The sequence below is a fragment of the Galeopterus variegatus genome, unplaced genomic scaffold (assembly GCF_000696425.1).
Source record: "Galeopterus variegatus unplaced genomic scaffold, G_variegatus-3.0.2 Scaffold1731, whole genome shotgun sequence".
Lineage (NCBI taxonomy): Eukaryota > Metazoa > Chordata > Mammalia > Dermoptera > Cynocephalidae > Galeopterus > Galeopterus variegatus.
This window is the reverse complement of record NW_007727842.1, coordinates 471023-497750: the sequence shown is the minus strand read 5'-3', so window position 1 is coordinate 497750 and position 26728 is coordinate 471023. Positions and strand designations below refer to the sequence as shown.

Below are 26728 nucleotides of genomic sequence, written 5' to 3'. Positions count from 1 at the left end.
GATCCCGATCCTGCAAAACCCGGGCTGGGGGCGGGAGCGGAGCCGGAGCGCCCGCCCGCCCGGGTGTCAGGCCGACGTGGTCGGTCACCTGAAGTTCACGGAGGGTGGGGGAAGGGTTAAGGTTATGGTGTCTCGGGCTCGGGCTGTGTGTGAGCGTGTGCGTTTCCGCTGCAGACAGGCAGTGCGATCGATCTCCCCCTCGCGAAATATCCGCGGCGGTGCCTGCCCGGGGGACCCGGAGGGGGGCGCGGGCTGCTCCGGCCGGGCGCCCCCGCGGCTCCGTGTCACTCGGGCAGCGGCCGAAGTGGCGAGCCAGGGCACTTGCAGGCAGTCCGCTCCGCAAACATTCCTCTTTTCTTTTCCCTTCCCTGTATGCTGAAGTCGACGCACAGGGCTTGGGTTGTGCTTTTTTTCCCTTCCTTTAAAAAAAAAAAAAAATGCCCCTGTGCAGTCCTTCCTTCGCCTGCCCGCTAGAGGTTCTGAGGATAATATCACATATGTAATATATATGCACATAAAATCACTCGCAGGCGGCTGCGTGTGTAGGGAAATTTTGTGCGAGGAGGAGAAGGCGGTGGAGTCGGGGAGGGCGAGTTGGGAGGCTCCGCGCTGCGATTCACAGAAAACTCGCAGCACTTGGTGGAAGAGCGTGTGCGTGCACATGGCCGGCCGGCCACGGTTCCCAGCTCTGTCGGGGGCGTGTGGGGGCAGGGAGAGGAGGCAGGAATCCTGGGGCGGTCGGGGGAGGCTTGCCCCGCTCGGACAAAATGGGCTTCAGTGTTCTCTGCGAACTTGCCCTTAGATGGCAACTTTGGGAGCTGATGAGCTGCTGTGCGAAAACCAGGGCGGTGAGGTTATTTGGTCATTTTCCTTTCTTCTCCCTCCGCTTAAAAAAAAAAAATGTTGGCGGGGTTAGAGGGAGGGTGGGAGAGGAGAAGGGATTTATCTGTTTCGGCTGTGACGGAGATGGAACGCCTTGCCTCTCCTTGTGTGTAGTGCGGTCGGGCAGCTGCAGCCTGCCCTGCTGGTGACCTTGACCCTGACCTCGTGCAACTACCCTCTGCGTCTGAGAGGAAATTCAGGCTCCATTTTAGCTCTCGTGCTTGGTGGGCCCCTTCTGCGCGTTGGTGCCTGGTGATTAAGTTATATTTTGAGAGTGGGCTCTCCCACCCTGTTCTCTAATTGAATACTGTAATCCACTCACTTAAAAAAAAAAAAAAAAAATTACCTCCCTCTTCCAGGCACGGAAAGCCACTTTTACCGAAGTAAGAAGCATTTACCTTTGCAAGCACCTTAAATGTCCCTTTAGATTTTAAAGCGAAGCCTTAATTTGTGAAGCTTTTCCACTTACCTTTGCATTGAATGGATTTTTTGGATGTGTGCTGCCTGTTCTAAGCGTGCTTTATGCCTGTTTTGTAACCAATTTGCATTTGGACTAGGAGCAATTTCTGGGCAAATGGTGTATTTTGCAATTCAGTCCCAGTAACCCAAGGCTTGCTAAGTGCTGAGTGAGTCGAAGAAACTTGGGAGTGGTGTGGAGATGTAATAAATATTGATTTTGGTAAAAAATTAGCGTTAATTTGTATTTAATGTAGAATATAATTGTAGTCTTAAGTCTCAATTTTAATGCTAAGCTATGTTTATTTGTTTGTTTATGTGTGGGGGAAGGACTTTTCTTTCCCTGGAGAACTGTTCTGTGTCAAAGCTTGTTTGTTTGTTTATGTGTGGGGGAAGGACTTTTCTTTCCCTGGAGAACTGTTCTGTGTCAAAGTTAAAATATACTAAGTATGGGTATTAAAGTTCCCCTGATAGAAGTCATCCCAGGGTTTTAAGAAGTTATTTAGGGGCAGATTTAAAAGAAAAGAGTGAGTTGTGTAATTTTGAGGGTAGGGAAGGGAGGTCATAGGGGGAATAAGAGGGGAGAAATTGCTTTTGAAGCCCAAGAGACCTTCTGAATAAATACAAAAGTGGTTAACAGCCACCACTGATACATTGTTTTAAGAATATGTAGAACCTGTAAACACACATTTAAGAAGTGCAAATTAGAATACAAAAAAAGGAACTTGTGAAAACTGAATCTATAGAAAATTTGGAATGCTTTCCACTTCCTCATAGATCCCTCCTTGCCTCTCTCTGCACTCCCCCAAAATATGACTAAAAATTTCTAAAGCATAAACCATTGTTACTTATAGTCTCTTTCGGTATGTTGAATGTATTTTTTTCATTATTAATTGTAATACTAGCCAGGCACAGTCTGGATCTATAAGCCCTACAGTCCTCCCACTCGACAGCACAGATACCAGGGAACCTGGAAGTTCCACCTCGAGTGGATTACTCCTGGAAATCCACACTAGTACTTGGTATTATCTGATACCAAGTCTGGGGTGAGTCTCAGCCCCTGGCACGGAGTCCCAGCAGTTCCCCAGGCTGGGCTTCGGCCTGCTAAGGTTTCCTAGCTCCTTCTGTTCAGCTAGACACCCATGGGACTGTTCACAACTGAATTAGCTTTGGAGATGGGTGAGCCTTTAACCTGACACTAGTGACCCAAGCCTTAAGTTTCTGATTTAAAATTCTACACTGTCATTTCCTCCTGGGCCTCTGAAGTAGGAGTGTGTGTGTATCTGTGTTTGCTGTTTTTGTTATATGGGCCTCATACACATGCAGAAAAAAATGACAAGTCCTAAAGAGTTGAATGGTGATCCTGCTGTCCACAAATCAAAAAGAAGTTCTGTGTTAACTTTTAGAGGCAACCCCCAGCAAAGAATGTTAAGCCTACACTATCGTTGAGGGGTGGCTTTAAAAATTATTGCTCAAGATAAAGCCTTTATTTCTTGGCCTAGAGCAATAATGATCATTTTGGGATTTAAATATGACTGCTGATGTTGATGGCTCTTTTACAAAAGTTCTTTCTATTAACGAGTTCCAATACCATGTTCAAAAAAATGTCCTAGAGGTTCTTTGAACTATACCACGACCTTATCTTTAGCAGAATCCTGAACTGCATAACTTAAAAATGTTTGTCAACCAAGAAAGAGGAAGAGAGGGAAACTGATACTGTGACTGTTCGCCAGGCACAGGGCTAGGCACTTTCTGAACATTATTACATTTGGGAGCACAAACTGAAGAGAGAAAGGATAAGGAATAAGAAAGAGGAAGAGAGGGAAACTGATACTGTGACTGTTCGCCAGGCACAGGGATAGGCACTTTCTGAACATTATTACATTTGGGAGCACAAACTGAAGAGAGAAAGGATAAGGAAGGGCTTTCTCCTGAGTCTGTTGCATCTTGTAAATCCTTTTACTGTTGGTGATCAGCACTTTTAAGATTTCCTCCTTACTTCAACTTACCCATGAACATGTATGAGTTAACGAGGATACTTTAAAAAGTTAGTTGAAAAATAGAATTAAAAGATAATACAAATCTTTCCATGAACTTTTTGAAGACTCCTCATAGATCCTACTATATTTATCATTGGAAATTTGCCTGATGCCTATTCCTGAGGGAAGCACAAAGGAAAAGTTAATAAAACAATTGTTTTATTATTCCAGTATTTTCATTGTTTACTCAGTAGTGGGTCAAGACCAGAACAGGTTATTGCGTTCTTCATTAACAAAACTTTAAAAAATATTTTCCTGCTTTCTAGTAAAATTGGGAAGCAAAATGACTGAAAAGCAACAGGTTCCCTTATTTTATAATTTTACACATCTTTTTTTATGTCTGATGAAAGAGAAAATTTAATTTTTTGGTAGAAAATTTAATTTTTTCCCCCTATTTATTCTTATTAATTTTTGCAGTGACCAGGCAATACCTCCTGACTAACCATGGCAGGGACCAAGTGGGAAAAATTTTGAGTGTGAAGTAGCAAAATTTTTCACTGATCCTGCGAGCCAGAGCTAACCAGCCAAGGTATCCAGAAGCAGCCTGGGCTGATGCCAGTTCATAGTGCCTATCTGTTCCCCATGTTTTCCTAATACAATAAGTAGGATGTCATGGAGTTGTCCTGTTAAAATAAGGAAGATAGCTCAAACTCACATTCCTTCTAATGCTTCACAATAGATTCTAATAAAAAAAATTGATTTTTAATTTATCTGCGTGCTGCCATCTCGCTCTGGGGATGACACAGCTGGTGTGAGTTGACAAGTCTCTCTGCACAAAGTGTTAATAAATCATGCTGGAAAAGTATAAATTGGACAGCTTTCGGCTAGTGTTAGAGCTTGCTGTGTATTTGAGATTTTATACTCTTTGAATGGCCTCTATTAGGAGAGTTCCAAGGGAGGTGTAGAAAATCTCTGTCTTATGAGGCTTGTAAAATTAAATGGACAAAAGTTGTGGACACACCCAAGAGAGTATGTGTGGGTGGAGTTAACAGGCAGGCTTCTCTTGGGGTCAAAAGTTGGTTTAAAATACAAGGAGTTCTATTAATGTCAACATGTTCATGTAGAAAAAGCTGGATTTGAAATGTATGGTTCCTGGCTGGTTTGGTAAACTAGTTTACTTAGTAATCCCAGTAGTTTGGGTTCAGATCATGTCTCGATGAGTAAGTTTCACATAAGAGAAACACTCTCACCCAGTATCACTAACCCTGGTCACTTACCTGCAAATTGGTACCTTTGGACTGAGAAATGACTAGGTGTCTTGGTTAGTTTGGGCTGCTATAACAAAATACCTTAGACTGGGCAATATATAAAACAATACTAATTTATTGCTCACAGTTCTGGAGGCTGGGAAGTACAAGATCAAGGCACCAGCAGATTTGGTGTCTGGTGAGGACTTGATCTCTGCGTCAACAGTGGTGCCTTCTCTTTGTGTCCTCACATGGTGAAGGGGGCGAACAAGTTCCCTTGGGTCTCTTTTATAAGGGTGGCACTAATCCCATTCATGAGAGTTCTGCCCTCATGACCTAATCACTTCCCAAGGGCCACACCTCTTAATCACACTGGGGATTAAGTTTCAACATATGAGTTTTGGGGGGATGCAGATGTTCAGACCACAGCACAAGGCATGAGGGAAATGATGGTGGAGCCCACGTTGCTACACTGTATAAATTAAAGCTCCTTTGGTTTCTGTGACTGGTCAGTAATGCCACTTGGGAAAACTGAAGGGCATCATATTCCTGAAATTAGGTTAATGTATCCTTTAGCCTTCCTCATTGGAAGTTTCCATGTCCTCCTCCATTCTTTGTTTTTAAATATCTGCTGGAGAATTAGGATAGGAGAAAGAAAAACAAACAGAACAGGCTGGGGCTGATCTCTCCAATCTGAGTGATGTATTAGTAATTTTCTATAATTTAATCAAACTGATTGCAGAACAAGATAATGAGACCTAGAAAATAGGACTTCGGGGGATGTTAAAGGATTTCTAGCGTAAGATTTTACAAACCATGTGCTTTGTAGTGAAGGAACAGATTTTGGGTTTTCTCTTATTGTAAAGAAAAACAGACCATGCCTAGTTATGATAAGATGAGGTTTTTTTTCATCACATTTCATTACTATTTTGGCTTAGTTAATGTAGTCTTAGAATCACATTTTAGAGGAATAGATTGTACATGTAGTCGTAGAATCACATTTTAGAGGTATAGATTGTACATGATGATGCTGTGTCCTCTTTCTGATGTACTGTTTTCTGTCTCCTGCTTTGCTAGGTATAGCTCAGTAATTCATACTATCTAGGGCTAAGTGTACAAAACACTTTACAGTTCATGATAGCTGAAATGTCTTCTGTCATATTTTATAAGAAAATAATGCATGAAGCACAGACTTTAGAAATAGCTAAGAGTACTTGATAGCCTGAAGTTTCTAGCTTTCTCCCTTCTGTTTGAGAGCAAGTTTTGTATTTCTATTCTCTGTCTGTAATTTTTATTTTTTATGATATTGGAGAATAGTGTACGACTAGGTGCTGAGGCAGGGGCCTCTCAGGTGACCCTTATTCCCCAAGGACCCGCCTTTGTTTAGAATTTTGTTTACAAGGTAGTTTCATAAATTAAAATCAGACTTTGGCTTGATACTAATCTTAAGCTGCATGGGTGCATATTTGCTGTTTATTTTATAAAAGTCAGCTTTACTGCCTGTACACACACACACAGAGGCTGCACTGTGGCTAATTTTATGAAATGTACAGTGATACGCGCCCACGGTCTGGGGTCAGAATGTGGCCTTTAGCAGCTCTGCTTTTCACAGACTGACCTAGGGCTATATTAAATGCAGATTCTGTGTGCCTAAAAAGGATGTTGTTTCCAACTGTCCATTCCCTTCATATTAAAAAACAACCTCCACCACTAAAGTTTTTTCTCTAGAGTTCTTAAATGACCAAGGCTTAGGTACTTTTGCTTGTGTTTTTAAGAAAATCTAAATTCAGCCAAGTTTTATCCAACAACAAGGAAGAAATACATGGACCTTCTCAGAGGCTGGGGCCTGAAAAAGCAAACCCTAAAATAACCTCTCTCTGGTAGTTTCTGTGTGGGTCAGAAAAGTGGTTATATCCCATTAGAAGTGTGGTGTGAAGAAAAAAGGAAAGGGGTGAGAGAGAAATGTGGATCTCAGGGTGAATTGTTTTGAGTGCTGTGAAGAAGTTGGCCTTCAAAAGGGGTTGAAGAGGGCCGGGAGAAAATGATCTTTTACATGATTGATCAGTAGCACTGTGCTTATCTGAGCTTTTGAAACAAGCTATTGTACTTGTGGAGGGTGATAGATATAGTGCTAGTATCTTAGCGTGGTATGTTTTAAAAAGCTTTTGTTGTTGTTTTGTAATGAGAGGGAGAAAATATCACCTGTGACTCTGCCCTCTTTTCCATTTGTCTACTGTGTATAGGTACAGCTAAAGTAAAAACAGAACTTATTTGCTTTTGAAGTTCATGGGGTAGTGGTCAGGTGTACACACCGGTGCCAGGCTGTTCGGATCCCAGCTCTGCCACTGACTAGGTATGTGACCTTGGGCAAATTACTTAACTTCTGTGTCTTCAGTTTCCTTGTCTTTAAATGGTGATAATAGTTCCTATATCATAGAGTTATTATAAGGATTAATTGCATACATATATAAATGTAAGTATTATACATATATATAAAATCATGCCTAAATAGCGCCCGCTGCATAGAAAGAGCTCCATAAGTATTACCTATTATTAAGTATATAAAGTACATTTCAATTTGCTGAGATTGTGATTGGACTACAGCTGTTTCTGACCTAGAACTTTTTGGTGGTTTCTATGTTTTTAAAATTTACTTCCCATATATCTCATTAGAGTGATGAGTAATAATATGATATGGTAAAATTCTTTTACAAGGCTGTTACTGTAGGGCTTGACTAATTCTTTTTTCATAGGCTAGCAATATTAGGTTTTTACTATAGAAAGGAGTTCCTCTGTTTATGTGATTTGACCTGAATTATGTCTAAGTTGTGTAATAATCTTATGAATTATGACTGGATTTTACTATAAAGGGAGGATAGTAAATCTTCCTTCAGAGACTTATAGGGAGGCTCAAATGAGAGAATAGGTGTTGAATAAATTACTTATTTATCGTTTATTCAACAGGCAGTCCACTGATCAAAATTACCCAGGGGAAATTTATATTGGGTTTTCCATATGTTATATAGGTAATAGTTCAAATTTCGCACAGAAAGAAAGACAGGATCTGCTGTTTCTAATCACATAGAACCAATCCAAGAGAACACATTAAATGAATCTTAAGTGAAAGATTGAGGGGTGTGTGTGTCTGTGTGTATGACATAGAGCATATCAGAGGTCATAAGCTGGTGCCATGCTGATGTGTTTGGCTCCCCACAGTATGTTTAAAAACTTTAGGTAACATTTTAGAAATTGGAGGTTTTCCATAAAAATACAAATTTCCAGTTTCTTTTGAAAACTTGGATGAGCCAGCAGCACTGGGCCCACCTCCCCACATGGCAGCAATCTGCTCTAGTCAGTGGCGGCTGTCTCCCTTCCCTGGGCAGGCATGTGCTCGTCAGTCTGCCACAGTTCCTACCAATCAGCCACCATGTCCCCATATGCATATACACCTGCCTGCTTCCCTCAGGTGTCTTCCCTCCTGGTCCCTGCAGACATTTGGATTAGAAACTGTTCTACATTCGCCAACATTCTTTGATCTTTTAATTCATCACTGAGTCTAAGGAATTGTATACCACATTCTGTGGGAGTATCAAGAAACAGTATAAGGTAGGGATTAAGGTCCTGGCTGCTCCACATTTTAGCCATGACATTAGCAAGTTACTGCAGTACTTTGCCTGCTTTTCTCATCTGTAAAATGGGGGGAAATTGTAGGTTCTATGGGACTAAGTGAGCTCATACATATAGATATTTATACTAGTGTCTGGCACATAGTACGTGCACAATATTGCTGGCCATATTAATACATCTGAGGTGTGAGTCCATTTCAGCTGAGGATCTCAGTAGGATTGCTTTAACTGTGCTGTATAATTAATCAAGGACAACTATGGCTGCCCATCAGTTTCTGATCACCATCACCCAACCCAGTGTTCTCAACGCTGGCTGTACATTAGAATCATCTGGGAGATTTAAAAACGACAAACACCCCCAGAGATTTAAATTCAATTGGCCCAGAGTAGAGCCTGGGCATGGACATTTTTTAAAAGCTCCTGAGGTGATTTGAATGGGTAGCCAGGGTTGAGGACCCCTGAACTAACCAGAACTCACACTCTAGGGTGATGTCATTTCAGCCAAAAGTAAAGACAGGTGATGCTGAGCCTAGGCAGGTTAATGACCATAATTTGTTAGACGCTTAACACCCTAAAATTAGGTCATAGACTTGAGTAATTGATTCCAACTTCTCCAGGTTAGGAGCCAGAGGCTCTGGGAAGGAAGCTATGCTGGGCAGGAGACAACGGGCTCCAGACTTCTCCCTCTTACTCACTACGCCGGGGGAGACCACAGTCTTCTCCCTTGTGCGCTCCCATCACCAAGGTTTCTCACTGGCTTTGTGACCTTGGTCAAGTTACTTAACCTCTGTGTACTTAAGTAGCTCCAAATTATAAAATGGATAACAGTGCATTACCCAGACCTTCTATTTATATTGTGCTTTATTGTTCACTAAGCACTTCCACTGATGTCATCTGCCTGCGAGGCAGGTAGGGAAGGGCTGCTTCTCCCACCGATTGGACAGAAGTGGAAACCAAGTCACAGAGAGGAAGAAGCTTGCTCAAAGTCACCAGTGTATGCTTTATTGTTCACTAAGCACTTCCACTGATGTCATCTGCCTGCGAGGCAGGTAGGGAAGGGCTGCTTCTCCCACTGATTGGACAGAAGTGGAAACCAAGTCACAGAGAGGAAGAAGCTTGCTCAAAGTCACCAGTGTCAGCACTACCAAGGGCTGGACCATCTGATGGTCTCTTGAGGTCCCTGTGTAGTTCTGAGGTCTGTGAAATCTTCATGGGATCTCACAACCTGAATGAAATGCCTTGGCCACCTCCAACTCTGCTCACAGACCCTCCACTACCAGAGGACGCCTTAGGTGCAGATGGAACACGTTGTGCTGTCAATAACATGTCTTTTATCGAAGATTTAAGATCTGGTGTTTTGACCTTAGACTAGGCTTAGGATAATAGAATAGAGTCACATACAGCGACGCTTTCTGGGGCCTGAATTGCATGCTCCTTATGGAGAGCACTGCCTTCCCATAATGGCCTAGAATTAGGCATTGTTTTCTAATCTGCACTTGTTTGGCCCTGCTTGTTAACCGAACACTCCTCTCCAGAGCATGAAGCACAGCTGTATTTTGGAGGAAACAGTGTGGGAGACCCTACACTCCAGGAAACTTCCTGAAATGTGCTATATGATTTCTCTCTTCTAGGGGAAAGCAAACCTCAAATAACAATTTACAGGGTTTTAATCTGACCTTAAAAAAAGAGGGAAATCAAATCATGATGAGCTGCTTTTTGACATTTATAGAAAGAGAGAAATTTCACAATCTAGAAATAAAGTTTGGGTTAGCTAGACTAGCGGATCATAGAGAGAAGTGCTGTGCACAGATACTTGTTGATAGGTGAAAAAATATATACAAAAAAAGAGAGAAAGGTACAGGTAGTTTAAATGTGACTTGGATGTACTCCATAAGGCTGGAACCATAGAAATAACAGATATTAATTCTTTATTAATTTATTTTTTTAAATCTATATTGGATTTTAAAGACAAGTGTAGTACATACTTAGTATAAATAATGAAAACTATGTATAAATGTTTAAAGTGTGAAAATCCCAATATTCAACCTTCTACCTCCAGTGATAACCACTCTAAAACAACAAGGAATATTTAAAATTCAGCCTTTATTTGAAAAATGGATGCATTTCAGCAGAGTTGGCTAAAGGAATTTAAGAACTGAATTCAGAATAAGGGTGGCAACATTGCTTTGTAAACTGATTAGATCATGTCTATCATACTGAATCCTGGCTTGGATGCCCTGATTCAAAGGGGGAAACTGATAAACTAGAAGGGAGGCAACTCGATTGTTGTAGGCTCATGAAATCATCATATGAAGAATTAATTATTGAGGGAATTGGGAATGCTTAATTTGAAGATAAGCGTGAGAGTGGGTAAAATTGTGCATGGTAGCTATGCTCAGGTACATGAAGTTCTGTCAAATGAAGAAGGGAGTAAACTTTGAATTAGCATTCATCTCTAAATTCTCAACTTGTATGTGGTAACAGTTACTGCATTCATTCGTTCATTCATACATTTATTCCACCAGCAGTAACTCATGCGTCTATGTCAGGGATTAGGGGAGTATAGAACTGAATTGAGCATGGTCTCTCCTCTCATGGAGCTCAGGGCCACATGGGTGGAGAAAGAGATGGAAACGATGAAAATTCAGCTTGAATAGTATTTTCATAGACTTATGAAATGCAGAGTGTAAAACAGACTAGGACCAATAGGGTAGACATAGTAAGGAAGATAAATTTGATTTAAGATAAGGACCTGTTGAATAAATAAAACTGTCCAAAAATAAAATAGAAGATATTGTGTTTATGAAGAAGCTGGTTCAATCACCCATGATTTTCTAAAGACTTCAAGTAATTCAGGGTGGGATGGGGAGGAAAAGTGTTGAACTCTAAAGTTGTTTAATATGGTGAAAAAGGGTTCTATAAAGCAAATCCTGCTGTGCTTGGTTTCTATTATAAAATTAGAAATCTGTTCCAACAGAGGGGGAACACATCTTTCAATATACTGAATTGAGAGCCTTTGGGGAGAAAGGGTATATGCAGCACACATGGTATCATGTTAGAGCAGTGAGAATTTGATCAGCTGACAGTTGTAGTCCCCATTTGGAGCTCATTCATGAAGAAAGTTTTAAGCATTTACCTGGCTCACAAAGTTGTATAGGATGCAGTCTCTCCTGACAGTCTTTCAGATGTTGACACAAAACTACTACAGAGGCTAAGTATAAATTAATATGCTAACAAGTGCAAGGTGATATGCTATGAATTAGATGTGTAAATGTTTGAGGAAACGCAGAGTAAGAGTGATGGGGAAAAGATTCTCAAGGAGGAATGACATATAAAGTATCTTAAGGAAGCAATGGATTTAGATCTTGAGAAGGAAGGAGAGAACATTCTATGCAGAAGAAATAACATTAGCCAAAAGACGGAGAAATAAGCCAAAAGTATTTGGGGCGCCCTAAGAGATTTCATTGAACCAGAGGAGCCATATTGGTGATGTAAGGAAAAATATGGCAGGAGCTGGCCCAGGTGATAAGAGATTAATATTGCTAAATTTAGTGGTTTGGATACAACTCAAAAATCAACTGAGAAATGTAATTTATTTTTCTGTGATAAAAGTGGAGATGGAGGATGATGGCCTAAAGGAAGAAATGGCCTTTTCAAATAGGGAGGCCTGTTGAAAAACCACACTAGGATGGACGGCAGTGGACGTGACCTCTGAAGGTGCCCGTGGGAGAGCCCTGCCCTGTGATGGGTTCTCAGGGCCAGTGCTGCAGACACTTAGCCAGGGCTTGCTCTCCTCTCTTACCCTCCTCTCTTGCCCCTTCTTCACCTCTTTGGTTCCTGAATAATCAACAAGGAGAGGTCTAATGCAGTGCTTCCTTTGGAAGAAGAATCATCAAGCATGTGCTCTTTACAGAAAATAACATATCCAACATTTATACATACATAATGAAGCATAATAATAGAACAAACATCTGTAAACCTACCACCCAGTATAACGAGTTTCAATACTATTGAACTCATCTGTGTACTCTTCTCTTGCCACCTGTCCCCCAAGATTTCCTGCTATCCCAAATTTTCTATTTATCATTTCCCTTGCATTTTTCTCTATGGTTTTACCGTACCATTTAGTTTTTGCTTGTCTTTGACATTTTAAAAAGTAGTAGCATACAGCATGCATTCGCACCTTGGTTTTTCAATCAACAGTCACCTTTCTGAGATTTATCCATGATGATGCATGTAGTTGTGGTGCATTCATTTTCGCTGCTCTCTATTATTGCAGTGTAGAAACATAGCACAATGGATGTTTGCTTTGTTTCCACTTTTTGCTCTTACGAACAGTGCTGCTGTAAACATGCATGTACATATCACTTTGGTCTGAGTGTGAATTTCTCTAAGACATTAGTCTCAGGTCCCCTTTACCAGGACCTCTAAAGGTTGTTGAGGACTCCAATGAGCTTCTGTGTATATGCATTGTATTTGTCTATCTGTATTATATTAGAGATTAAAACTGAGAAATTAAACTTTTTATCATTAAAAATATATTTTTCCAAAAAAATTTAGTGAGAAGAGTAGTATTGTTTTATATTTTTGAAAATCTCTAATGTCTGGCTTAATAGAAGACAACTAGATTCTCGTATCTCCTGCTGCATTCAATCTATTGTTACATATTTTGAATAGAGTACATGAAGAGAATCCAACTTCACACAGATATGTAATAGCCTTTTCAGATAATTGTGGATGTTTTTTGATAATACACCAAGTCTCAAAAAGAGGTAGCTTCTTAAAGATTAGTTGCAATGTTAAATGAAAACATTTCAATGAACTTTTCATATTCTGTTACATTAAAATCTACTGGTCTCTCAGGCTTTGAAGGGATGGGTCCTCATGCATGTAAAATCTTACATTGGACATGTGAAAAATACTGGTTCACTGAGTTATTGTTGATCTACCAAATGTTGACACATTTCATTATAAAATGTATAAGAATTTATTAATATCAACACTGACCTTCTCTGAAAAGTATATAACTACGGTATTGGGAAGCTGTCAGGTTTACTGTGTAGGATAAAAGTTTTCCAAATTTTAACTCTTGCTTGGAAGCTTGAATTTTATCACTGGCAACAAATACCTTCAATTTTTCCTTAAATTATCAGTCTTGTTACATTCATTTCCAAGGAATAGTCTGCCACATTCCCCCATTTGAATGGCCATTGTTTGTCAGTTATTCTTTCAATGAAAAGTGATGTTCATGAAAAAAAGTGGCTAGTTCAGCTCCTAACTCCCACAATCGCACATGTACTTTTCCTTGAGACAGCCACTGTACTTCAGTGATGGCAGAAGTGCTTCATGCTTATATTTCATTACATGTAATGTTAAAAAGATGTTTACTCAAGGATCAGACTTCAATAAAATTAATTTTTACTGCTTCATCAAACGCATTCTCAATTGAAACTGGCAGGGGTTTTCTGTCCGTTTTGTCTTTATGTTGTGTGTGTTTTTAATTGTGTGTGGCAGTGAAGAATACAATGATTGCTAGTGTGGTTTGGTACTACTGCCTTGATCCGAGCTAAGGTGCCAACAGTTTTACCCACTATTGACTTTGTATCATTAGTACAAATGTCAATGAGTGAAAAGGACAAACGATGTATTACTATTATTATGAAAACTGTTTTGAGCTAGAGAATCCCTGAAAGGGTCTCAGAGACCCCTAGAAGTCCGGGGACACCTTGGGAACCACTACTCTGATGTGTCTACATAGGAATGGAATTGCCAAGTCTTGGTGTGTGTGCTTCTTCAGCTTTACTAGGTAGTGCTATAATACTGCACTTTCTGTATATTTTTACTGAAGAATCCAAAAGGCAGATAACCCTGAAGACAGGGAACCCATACTTCACAAGGGTTCTCACAGCTTCTGTGAGATTTCTTTGAAGTACCTTTGAATCCTCTTGCTCTATCTACAGATTTGGATGAAAATATGCATTTTCCTCCACAGTAAATCTGTTGGCTTAAAAGTAATGTTTTAAATAAACTCATCCGTTAAATTACCTTTCAACCCTGTGAATACATATGTAACATTGTTGGTCTATGAAGATGCTGCAGATTGCTCCTATGACTTCCTGGTCCCCTGTTGGAGGAGCACTCCTGTGAGTGCCACTGGTCTGACATGACTTATCTTGGAGAGTGCATGGTTGCATACAAAAGATGGCTAAGATTTTCAGGCCTGGGGAACTAGGAGCATTTCTGGTCATTTTGTGTTCTCTTTCTGGGTTGCTATTTTCTCCATCCATTAACCCACTCACCCAAGACAGGAACCTGGGTGTAATCCAAATGCCTCCCTCTCCTTTTCCTTTCCACATGGAATTGATCACCAGGTCTTGTTGATTCTGCTTCCAAAGTGTCTCTAGAATTCATCCTGCCCACTCCTGGCCACTGCTTTAGTTTATCCTCTTATTTTCTCCCGCAGAGAATTGAAATAGTTGCCAATCCACATCTTTTTTTGCCTCAGACACCTCCCCACTCACCCACCCTGGTCTCTGTAATCCAGTCTCCACACTGCTACCACAGTAGACTTTCTAAAACACTCATAATCCAGATAATCCTTATTTAAGATCTTAGGCATTCCCTAAAAGGATAAAGTTTGGACTTCTAGACTTTGCTAAGAAGCAAAGTCACCTGAGGCCCCTCTTTTCCTCTGCCTTCCTGTAGACCCCTCATTTCATTCATATTGAATTACCTGTTCTGCAAAGCATTCTTATATCTCCTTACTTCGGCATATTCTTTTCTGTTTCTGAAATATCAACTTGCCTGATTTGCCTGACAGTCTCCTACTTAGCCTTCAACACTCAGTACTCTGATGAGCCTTTTTTGCTTCCCCTCCTTCCTTACCATTGTTCCACATACTGGGCAGAATCAAGCGTCTCCTTCCCTGGTTCCCACAACTCTATCGTAATAACCTCCTATACATTTTATAATTGCTTACTTGTCGATGTCCTTATTAACTGTGAGCTTCTTAAGGGCATGGACTATTTCTTATTTATTTTTGTACATTCTTGCTCATAAAAGTACCTGGTATAGGGCCGGCCTGGTGGTGCACTCGGTTGAGTGCGGCGCTTGGGAGTGCAGCAGCGCTCCCGCCGAGGGTTCAGATCCCATATAGAGACCGGTCCGCTCACTGGTTGAGCGCGGTGTGGGAGTGACACCGAGGGTTGCGATCCTGTTACCGGTCACGAAAAAAGACAAAAAGGAAAAAAAAAAAGTACCTGGTATATAGTAGGTAGTCAATGTTTTTGAAGAAATTAATGAAGAGAGAAGTTAAGAACCCATCACAGAATCAAAGAGAGAGATGTTCTATCAATATTGTTGAATGAATGAATACGTGAAGTTAACAATGAGTCACAGAATGAAAGGGTTTTAGAAGTGGAAAGGACTTTGGAGACCATCTCCTGCTGTCTTCCCCTTTCAGAAATGAGAAAACAATTTGCCTGAATTGTACATCTGGGCTGGGTAGGAGGTGATGAGCAGACCCACGGATATTCATGTGAATGTGGCCTAGAGATGACTGGAGAAAATCATGTGCTTCCGGATGAGGCTTGCCGAGAAGAGCAGAGGCCATGACCTGCACCCCAGGGGGATACCACAGTCTGACTGCAAGAGAGAACTTTTGTGGTTAGAAGTCTGTGGCACATTCCAGACTGTAGAGTCTCCCCTCAGCTATTGGCTGTTGCTCTCTTTCTGTCCTCAAACTGTGCCAAGACTGTAAGATTTTCCTGATGACTGGGCATATTCTGTGTCTGGATTCCATGGTCATAACAACCAGAAGTTTCCTGTCCTCTTTGGTTGAGGTGATTACAATATAGAGCTGGGTAGCAATATCAAAAGTTCTGAGGTAAGCCCAACTCTCGAAAACATTATGTTCTCTCATTTGAGATTTCTAGGTGCCTGGGATGAAGGGAAAAGAGAAACTATTATTCATGATGTGCCAACTGTATGCTAGGTGTTTTTCTTACATATTTCTGATTTACCTTCACATTAACCCTGTAAAATTGCAGGTATGGGTATCCTATTCTATAAATGAGAGAAGGTGTTTGTGGATGTCAGGTGGGCCTAGTGCAGAGCAGAGCAGGGTGTGAGTGGAGTGTCTGGCTCCAAACCTCGTGCCCTTCCTGTTTTGCCATACTGCTTCAAGCTCTGTAAATGGCTTTTTGCTGTACAATACTTATTGTGGCCTTATTTTATCAATTTGGTAAATTCTTGAAGTTGCATATATTTTATTTACTCAAAAGGAGAAGAATCTGTAGTTTTTTAGCTTAATGTTGTCTGAGCTTTGCAGTTTACAAATACTTGGCCATCTCTGCAGGACCACCATGTATGGGAGAGGCAGCATGTGTTATTACCCCACTTTATGGATGAGGGATCTGAATATGGGGGACAAAGTGTTCCACATCTGTCTGGCTTCATCACTGTATTCCTAACACCCTGTCTGTGAGTTAGTGTATAGTAAGCCTCCAGTTTTTAACTACACATCAGGAGTTTTATAGCAGGTAAGTTCCAAATTCCGAGTGGAACCATGTCTCTGAATCTCAGCTCAGTGCTCATCCACTGCTAAATCATTCTACTTTTCCTGGAGCTCTAAGCAGAGAGATGTGGGAATGAGCCCTCTCACACATTAGCATATGTGGGACAGTGGGAACCGTCTGATCTGGCTATATGGTGAATTTCCACAAATCTAAACAACTACAGGTGGCCCTTTAGAATAAGATCTTTCTTGTTTTTATTTCTCCTCCTTTAAATTCTCAATATAGGACTTTAAATCATTTCACATCTACCTGACACTTCCCAGTAAAATAATTGGAAATGACTGATGATCTAATAATGGATTCATAGAGCATTCACACCAGGAGGATCCCTGATATCATCTAACACAGTGTTCTTCAAAACTTTAAAAAAAATTGGTGGAACCCTTGTCTCTGGAGAGCTCCACTGCATAGAAAAGATCAAAGCAAGGCTGTGCTGATTAGGTATGTGCTAGCATGGGAGTGGGGACAGGTCCAGAGAGCCTCACCCTGCTTTAGAGTCCTTGGGTTCCTTGAGATGTGGTCTGTAAACCACTAATCTGTTCTAACTCCTCATTTTATAGATGGAGAAACAGAGGCACATGGGTGCTAAATAACTTGCACAAGTGGCTGGATTAAAAAGCTGATGATGAAATTTGTTGCTATATACTTGAATTTTCAATACTGTTTTAGGGCACCATTCTGCATTTATTATAAAGAAAAAGTACCTGTTTTTTTAGAGTAGGGGTCAGCAAACCAGCAAACTATGGCCTGTTTCTGTGCAGCACCTTGCACTAAGTATAGTTTTTACATTTTTAAAGGATTGTTTAAAAAAATAAAGAATATGAGACTGAATGTGACCCACAAAGCCTAAAGTCAGATTTACTATGCTGATAGTAATGTGGAAATACCAAACAAAACAAAACAAAACAAAAAACCCACCCCAAAATAGGCTTCTCTAAGTAACTTCAAAACAAGTAGATTTAAAACAAAACCTGGGGCCAACCCGGTGGCGCACTGCTACAGTGCGCCGCTTGGGAAGCGCGGCAGCGCTCCTGCCGAGGGTTCGGGTCCCACATACAGACCGGCCGCTCACTGGCTGAGCGAGATGCGGGAGCAACACCGAGGGTTGCGATCCTGTTGCCGGTCTCAGTCCGGTACAGGCGCGACACTGAGGGTTGCGATCCGTTGCCGGTCACGAAAAAAAGACAAAAAGGGAAAAAAGAAAAAAAAACCTGATTAGTTGAGCAAGTTTACATCAGAATGCTTTTCAAACTTGTATTCCTCAAATGAACTTCTTTAAATTGTCCAATACATTTTCACTCTCCTTGTCAAATACCAGTTTCTGGTAGAGGATAAGCTGGTTAACGAAATTTTTATAATATGTGGGAGATGTTGCAGCTAGAGAACTGTAGACAGTTCTAAGTTCTATAAGATGAAATAGCAGTGGGTTGCTTATTCAAATACAAAATTAGGGCATTTTATAGACTCTCAAAAGGTTAAGAATAAGAGAAAGTGAAGTACGAATGGCTGTGGTTCCTTTGGGGCTGTACATATGACCAGAAGGATCATTTACCTTGGGGTCATTTACCTTGGGGTTGAGCCTTATCTAAAACAGCAATAGAGAATATTCCCTGACCTCAACCTTAACACTTGATGCATTTCCAGAAACATCCGAGTTTTGTTGCGAAATGTAATAAATGTCTCCTCTGGAGCATTGCTGATGGTAACAAAGGACTAGAAAACAGCACCAGGTTTCTTTCAGGTGAAAGATCTAGCAAAGTTCTCTTAGTGAAGACCCCAAGTGGCATGCCTGAGGAATGCCCAGGAAGAAAGGATGTCACTGCCAGGATTCTTCAAAGATAATTAAATGGATAAAACTGTTGGACTGTTGAGTTGTTAAGGGAATATTAATTTAGCTGCGGAATATCCTGGCCCTTGGAATTATCTTAATTTGTTGGTTGGTTATAGTTTTTGTTAATTTTCATTTTTTTTTTTTTTTTTTTTTTTTTTTTTTTTTTTTTTGGCCTTCTATCTTTGACTTCTTATGTGTCTACCAGACGGTGGGCAGGGAAAATAAAAGGAGATAACGAATAAGAATATATTTGACCATTTGATAGCAGCCCTGGCACAAAGCCTGGTAGGATTAAAGGTTAAAATTGTTGGCTTAAATTAGTGTTTAAAGTTAACTTTGAGTTACTGTTGTCTTTGTAATCAGCTGTCCTTTGGTGTCATGGATCCTTGTGCATAACCAGTAAAAATATTCTCACACAGTGAATAACACCAATATCCTTTTGTGAATATATGGGAGTGGAGAGCTGCCTCCTCTGCAGCTTTTATTTTATATGTATTTAAGTAGTAAATAAAAAGCAATCTCATCTCTTCTCCCTTGCTGAATTGCTTATCTCCCACAGTCCTTTTCCTTCTGGATATATGTATAATTTGAGTAAATAAAGGACTTACTGTGTGAAGTTTTCCTTTGGCAGACAGAATGGTTATGACCATAATATGTTTCATTATAAGGTGCTCTTGGTATATGTGCCAACAAAGAAATGTATCATTTTATGTGTAAGCTAAGATTTCGATAAGTAGCCATTTATCCATCTATAGAGTGCTGCTTCTTAGACTGTAAAGTGCATTATTATGTTATTAGAGCTTTTTTGTTTTTTGGTTAAGTTCTTTTTTGATCTATTAAGGATTTCCTGGTGATTTCAGTAGTTTGGTAATTTATTGCTCATCTTATAACAGGTATTGGCAATGTTAGGATGAAAACATTTATACAAGAGGAAATAAAAGTCAAAGAAGCAGATAATCGACCAATTTATCAGCCTTAGCAGACAATTTTTCTGATAACGACGTGGTAGCCATGGTAAATTTACTTCTGATTGCTTGAGGGGACAGATTGTATGTGCTTTTTGTAACATGGAGGTGCATGAAAGGGTAAAGGAACAAGTAATCAATCTGTGGACCAAGCAGGACTGTGTTGGTCTCTAGACTGGTCAGTGGATTCAAGCTATATTTCGAACTATTCCTTTCTTATTAATTTGCTGCAACATATGTAAGGATGAGTATATCTTTTTGTTTTGAGATTTCTAAGTATCTCTTGTAATAGAAGGCCTCTCTTGCTAATGTCTTTTTTAAAACCTTTCATTTGAAAGAAATTTGGTTAAAATTTAGAGATAGGCAAAAATAACTTGTTAGTCCACTCATAGTCTTTCCAGCCTTGGAGGACTTAACACTGACCAGCAGCGTGGTCAGATTTGTGCAAGAATAGCCAGCTTATACAAAAACTACATTTCTAACTGAAGCTAAAGTTTAGAATCCAGAGGTGAAAAAATTTAGAAAAAAGTCCCAGGCCTTCATCCAAATTTAAGTGTATTACTTTTCTGGGGCTACCATAATAAAGTATCACAAAGTCCAGAGGCTCAAAGTCTGAAGTCTGAGATCGAGGTGCTGGCCATGCTCCCTCTGAAGGTGATGAGGAAGGTCTGCTCCACGCCTCTCTCCCAGCTTCTGGTAGTCCCTCGGCCTGTGGCAGCATAATTCTAAACTTCACATGGTGTTCTCCTTATGTGTATGTCTGTTTCCAAATTGACCCCTTTTTACAAGGATTTCTAAGTATCTCTAGTAATGTAAGTCCTGTGTCTTCTGTTGGATTCAAGTCCACCCTAATGACTTCATCTTAGCTTGACCACCTGCAAAGCCCTGTTTGCAAATAAGATCACAGTCACACATGCTGGGGGTTGGAACATCTTTGGGGGGAGCACAAGTCAACTATGACACTAGGTATTCACTCCTAGTTTGTACATTTTTAATAAGCCTGGTGATTGTTATCTCAGCTTATGGCAGATAAAGAGCTACAAATTTAGAAGAAAGGATCTCTGCTTAGGATATGATAGAGAACAAAAGTATTCAAAAGGATTATCAAAGTAGGAATAGTAACTTAAAGTACACAGTTGCTTGGGGCCATGAAATGTGGGGACAGACTGCTGAAAAGTCCTAGTAGCTCCTGAGACACATCTAGGTATTACAAACAATTGTTTTGAGGAAGGGAAGGAAGCAGCTGTGGGGCTATTTTGTGGGGGGAAAGGTTTCAGGCAAAGGGAAGAGCAGTTGTAAAGGTCCTGGGGCAGGAGCCTACTTCATTAGCAAGGGGGAGTGGTGGGAGATGAGGTCACCAGGGACACAGATTATGTAACACCTTGAAGTCAAGGTGAGGGTTTTGGATTTTATTCTGAGAAACCTGGGAAGCCATTGTGGAGGCTTTGGGAATGGGAATAATGGAATCTGACATAACATTTTTGAAAACTTACTCTGGTTGCTGAGAAGCAAGAATGGGAAATAAGGAGACCAGCTGGAAGACCAACGCCCTAGTCCTGGTGAGGGATGGCAGTGCTGTAAACCAGGGTGGTAGTGGTAGAACTGGTGAAAAGTGGCAAGCTTTGGGATGCATGTTGTAGGTAGAACCCTCCAGAATCCATGGACGAATTAGATATGGGGTGTGAGAGAAAGAGGAGTCAAGGACGGCTGCACGGTTATTGGTCTAGGCCATTGGAAGGTCGAGGAGTCGCCGTTTATGTTGAGAGGGGCAGCTTGGTGGATGAGCTTGGGCAGCTCCTCGGCTGAGGAAGATCTGGCTGAGCACCTTATATGAGAACACTGAAACTGGCTTAGACACTGTTTGGAAATCACTTTGAAGAGAAGGAGTGATGTGTTCACTTGCTACCTTTGTTTTACTCATGGACATTTAAAACAAAAATTTGAAAATATTGCCATATGCAAAATATTGCTCTTGACCTGTGAGCCCTCCCTGCTGTCTGAATTTGTAGACTTTTTTCCTCTGCAGACTTCCTCTCATTTCCCCATGCCCTTGTGGCACCTTTTTCCCAGCTGGGCTGGTGACAAGAATCTGGTTGTCTTTTCCACTCTGGCAGTTTTAAATCTCTAGAAGATCTTAATTTTTCTTCCTGGCCACACTGACAGCAGTTGGGTGCCTGGGCATCAATGTTTCGGTAACTGTAATCTCTGAGTCTTTGTTCTGTGGAGCAATTGCTTACCATGCATTTACCTCAGACAGTGGACTTGGAACCCTAAAGACCCCCAAGGTCTCTTCATTTCAGGAAGACCTGGTGTGGGGGATGCGCTGAGGCTTTCAGGACACAAAGGGACAATTTAAAAATTGGCAAGTTAAGCCGGCCTAAATTCAGGTGCGTTTTATGCTTAACATCCTAAAATTGGTTCAGAACAGCCTGATATGCAGCAGAAGAAACCTTTATTAAACATTATAGAGGTCATTGCTTTTGTCTTCCTGCTACCTCGTCCCTCTCCTTTCTTCTGTGACCCACATCCAGCCAGTTGTAGAACCCGCCCTCTGGCTTCAGTGATAGGTACAGGGAGGGGAACATGACCTCCCACAGGCCAATCAGAGGAGGGAAGACCTTCCTCTTTTGGCTACCTCGTCCCTCTCCTTTCTTCTGTGACCCACATCCAGCCAGTTGTAGAACCCGCCCTCTGGCTTCAGTGATAGGTCCAGGGAGGGGAACATGACCTCCCACAGGCCAATCAGAGGAGGGAAGACCTTCCTCTTTTGGCAAGTTATTGAGAGTGAAAACCCAGAACCAGTGGCAACCAGGTTTTCAGCCTCCTGGGAAAAGTGGCCTGAGAGGAAGAGACTAGAGGAAAATCAGAGTTTTCCACATCCTATCTGATGCAGGCTCCTTTCATTGTTTGGTACAGGAACTGAGAGAATTCCCTTCTGGCTTTATGCAGTCCTGCTGGTTTTCTGTCTTGTGCAAACACAGGAGCCCCAATACCCCTACTACGAACAGGGCATCGAGCAGGAACACAAAAATGACTAATTCATAGTCCTGCCTCAAGGTATTTATAATCTAATGGTGTGATTTCAAAACTAGCGAGGACAGTGAGATAACTGGTAAAATCTACGTTTCACAAGTCAATAGATGTTGTGTCTTTTAAGTGTGAAGAATTGAGAATATAAAATTTTTTTCATTGGGTTAATTTATCTAACATATATCATCTGAATATTAGTTTTCTCCATGACTGGGATATTTCCTTTTTAGTAATTTGTAGAGAAGCAAGGCTGATTATAATGGGTCCATTTCCAAAGCCCTCTGCACCATTGGAGTTAATCATTCCCTCTTTTGTCATCACACAACTCTTGCTCTGTTCCTTTCTGGTGGCACCAGTCATTGTACTTTCAATGTTTGTGCAACCTTCACTCTCCTGTTGATTATAAACTTTGGGGCCAGAGACTATTGGAGCCTCTCATTCTCCCTATTGTAGAGAACAGTTCCATGAACATAGTAAGTGATCAGTAAATTAATTGTTGAATTAAATCGATTATTAACACTGGTTTTGCTAATAATTTTTGTATACAGCTCCTTAAACTTTACCAATAACTTTTATGTAAAATTGCATATAAAAGTTGGTTGTATGATTTGTGGTAGGTATTATAGGAATAACTGATAATAGTGATGGAGATGTATGGCCTTAAAAGGCAGAGTTACTTAGCTATAAATGTCTATTAGGTGGAAAGAGAAAACTTAGATTTTTAGATGAAAAGGAAACAGAAGGTTATGTGGTAGGTGCCAGGTAAACACATCTGTGGTCACAAGAAGAGGGTGTTAGAGACATTGACTGTTAGAAGGTTGACCATGACTCACCCCACCCCAGGTGAGCCCTAAGAATTTGAGCCCCGTTCTCTTGAAAGCCTGCTGGTTGGATTCATGTGGACTGATTGGTGGGAATAGTTTGTAGGTAGATTTAAAATGGGACTTTCAGGCTTCCATCCCCACTTGCTTCAACCCCAGCCAAAGGGCATGAAAATTAATAGGTGTTTCTTATATTTTTTTCCTCACTCAGCTCCTGATCTTTCTGAAGGAGGATGTTGAATTGTATATTGGTCCAGTGAAATGCATCTGATTAAAACTGTCAGACTGGAAAGGAAGTGAGTTGAAAAGGCATTCTCTTCTGAGAATGCAGCAGGAGTGTGGATATCGAGTTACTGCGTCGCTGCTTGAGAACTGAATTATAAATAAATGTGTTAGGTAGTAGAATTTTGTTTTGTTTTCCCCAAAGGAGAAATATTCACCACATGGAAATAAAATTTATTCAGCATATTTTCATTCTGTAATTGCACCATTTCTATTCTTAATCCTTTGAGTTTCTGATTTAAAGGGAAAACATACACCCCAAAACAGACCGTTGTGTAAAATTGACAAGAGTGCGAACCTGACAGTCGGAGACAGAGGTGGTTGTAAAATTAGCAATGGAAAAAGCTTCCTTTTCTGGAGGTTAGAAATAATGTATTTACAAGAAGTTATTTACATTGGCCATTTAGAGGCTTTCTCTGGAAGCCTTAGTTAAGAAAGCTGTGAAATCCACAGTCATTTGCCGCAGGAAGCATTTCTAGGACTGTGGCATGTGGCATGCGGCTCTGTGATTCTGTGTGATGATTGTGTGCTGGTTGAAAGGAACATGGAGGTGTGTTGCTGCTGGGGACTTCTCAGATTGTGAAAGAGAGAGACAAAAGTCAAGGCTGGCATTTCTTAAAGTTTGTGGTGTCCAGCAGGTTCATCCTCTAAGTTGCAGGAATGCTTTGTTTTGAGCATTCCATTCCCAATGGAAGAACCTTTTCCCATGTTATAGTGTGGAAGGAAATTCTGGGCTGGGAAAGGTGCTGGTTGTTCTGCAGACCCCGCTGAAGGAGAGCTCACCATAACTGGATCAGTACAACCAGTACAGCCTTCAAGTACACCTACTCCATGAAATTGAACATGAAAATAGAGAGGAGCCCAGCAGGCAAAAAAGAAAGAAAAAAGAAAATGAAAAGTAAAGAAAAAAAATTAAAAATTAATGTTTGTGGGGAAAATCCCTGCTGTTTTGTGAACCGAAAGCGTACATGAGCCTCTTATGATTTTTCTCTAACCTCTGCACCTCCCCACTTATTATTATTATTTTTTAAAGGATGGTTTCTTCTGTTTTCTTCTTCTTATTATTATTATTTATTTATTTTTATGGTGCCTGGCTGACCCACTTATTTTGCATTCATTTCCCTGTAAGCTTCCCCCACCTTTTGACCTCAGGTAAGGCCAGAATAATTTCAGATATGTTTCTCCTTATTTCTGGTCTTGCTCTTTCTAGGCCAAGCATTAAAATTATTTGGTGGTTTATTGTTCGAATAATCTCAATTTCAGTATCAGCATCTTTAGAAAAGCAATTAATAGAGTATTATGAGTTTAAAATATATTCTTTAGGTATCCGTATTTTCTTGCAGTCCAGAGAAGCATGTATCTTGGTGAACAAGTCTGAGAACCGAGGAATAGATGGTTGAGAAATATTTAGGTATTTTAGGGTACATAAACAGCTCTGTTTAAGAAATGCTTTGTTTACCCATTTGTTTGTTTTGGGTTTGGGCTTGTCAAGTTTCCTTTAAATGCATGTTTGGAGGGGGAATATTCTTGCTAACTGAGGGTGTGGAGGTGGTTAGGAAATTAAGTTTTGCTTTTGGGGTTTTGTTAGTAGATGTGCTAAATTCTTTAGGCATTTAAATCAACTTTTGACCGACTGCAACAAAGAAGAGGCAGAAAAGGAATGGAGAGATTAGAGTATGGGAATAGTGGGTACTCACCTCTTAATGATTTATCTCAAGATAAAGAAGGAATGCTGTCCTTATTTAAGAGAATCCCTTGCTGATTTCTGATTCAAGGGGATGGAAGTATGGATGGAGGGGGATGGAGAGAGGGCAGCTGCTCAGAACTCACTAGAACTTGCCATTCACAGGGCCTCTCAGCAGAGAAGCACTGGGCCATGTGTTGAGAGATTTGGGGTTCTTGGTTTGGCATTAGCACTAGGTGACTGTGTGTCTTTGTTTCAACCATTCAACCAGTAACCTTTAGCATATTTAATAGTCTCAGTAAAATGACAAGATTGGACATGTGGTTGTAACTTTTTGTGGTTCTCAAAACCCTGATTTTTTGTACTTTGTTAGTTGACCCTTACTGCATTGATTTGGAACCGATCTTGACTATCCAGGGCTACTCCAAAGATATTATCTAAAAGTATTTAATTTTGAATCATATATTTTCCTGTTAGTTCATTTAATGAGTGTCAATAAAGATCAAAGAAGAGATTCTTCGAGGATATATTCAACTAATTCTTACTGTAGTGATTTTTATTTACTTCTCTTACTATTTATAGGATTCTTCCCATGTGATTCTCTTAAAGGATGAGATATTTAATCTGAAATCAAGAAAGGTGGTTTGCTAAAGTAACATAAAATTAGCCCTATTGTTGAAATTGATGTTGACTACTTGGTGTTTGCTAAAAAGCATCTCTATAAGAAGCCATTGGGGAGATGAGGAGTTCAGGGTCACCGCCGATTTTAGGAAAGAAGAAAAATGTTGAAATCATGTGGGAAGAAGGAAATGTGGCAAATCGCTAGGAACCAGACTGCTTTTAACAGAGAAAATTCAATTTTATCTGCTTTTCTTCAGCAAATTCCATTTGATATTTTATGTTTTCTTGATAACACACAAAAAAAGAAGGGAAGCCAATAGTAGACAGATAATTTAGAGAGGTATAAAATCAGTATAAACAAACACGAGAATGTGGGCTCTGCATTCAAAATATGCACAGAATCTGACCACTTCTCACTCTCTGCAGTCACCTGAGCTGAACTACTGTCATTCCTCACCTGGATTCCAGCCTCCTGGCTGCTCCCCTCCTCTCCTTATGCCTGCAGTCCGAGACCCACATAACAGCTAGAGCAATCCTTCGACAGTGTAAGTCACATTGTATCACTCCCCTGCCCAAAACCCTCCAGGAGTTCATACCAGGCTGGGTCACCAGAGCCCTTCACACCGGTCTGTGAGCTAGGCAACCAGCCACACGGTCCTTGGGAGCTGCAGTCTGGAAAAACATGGCTGCACGGGGGGAGGGGGGCGCCCAAGGCAGTAAACACCAGC

General features: G+C 40.7%; 1 protein-coding gene across 1 annotated transcript in view; it reads left to right on the top strand.

Annotated features, from left to right (window-relative positions):
* Nucleotides 1-677: 677 nt before the first annotated feature.
* The window catches only part of ZNF827 (zinc finger protein 827), a 161802-nt gene continuing 135751 nt past the window's right edge, over nucleotides 678-26728 (top strand). Inside the window, exon 1 of the mRNA XM_008578633.1 lies at nucleotides 678-848. Coding sequence (XP_008576855.1) covers nucleotides 803-848 — 46 coding nt within the window. The 5' untranslated portion in view covers nucleotides 678-802. The remainder of the gene's footprint in view (nucleotides 849-26728) is intronic.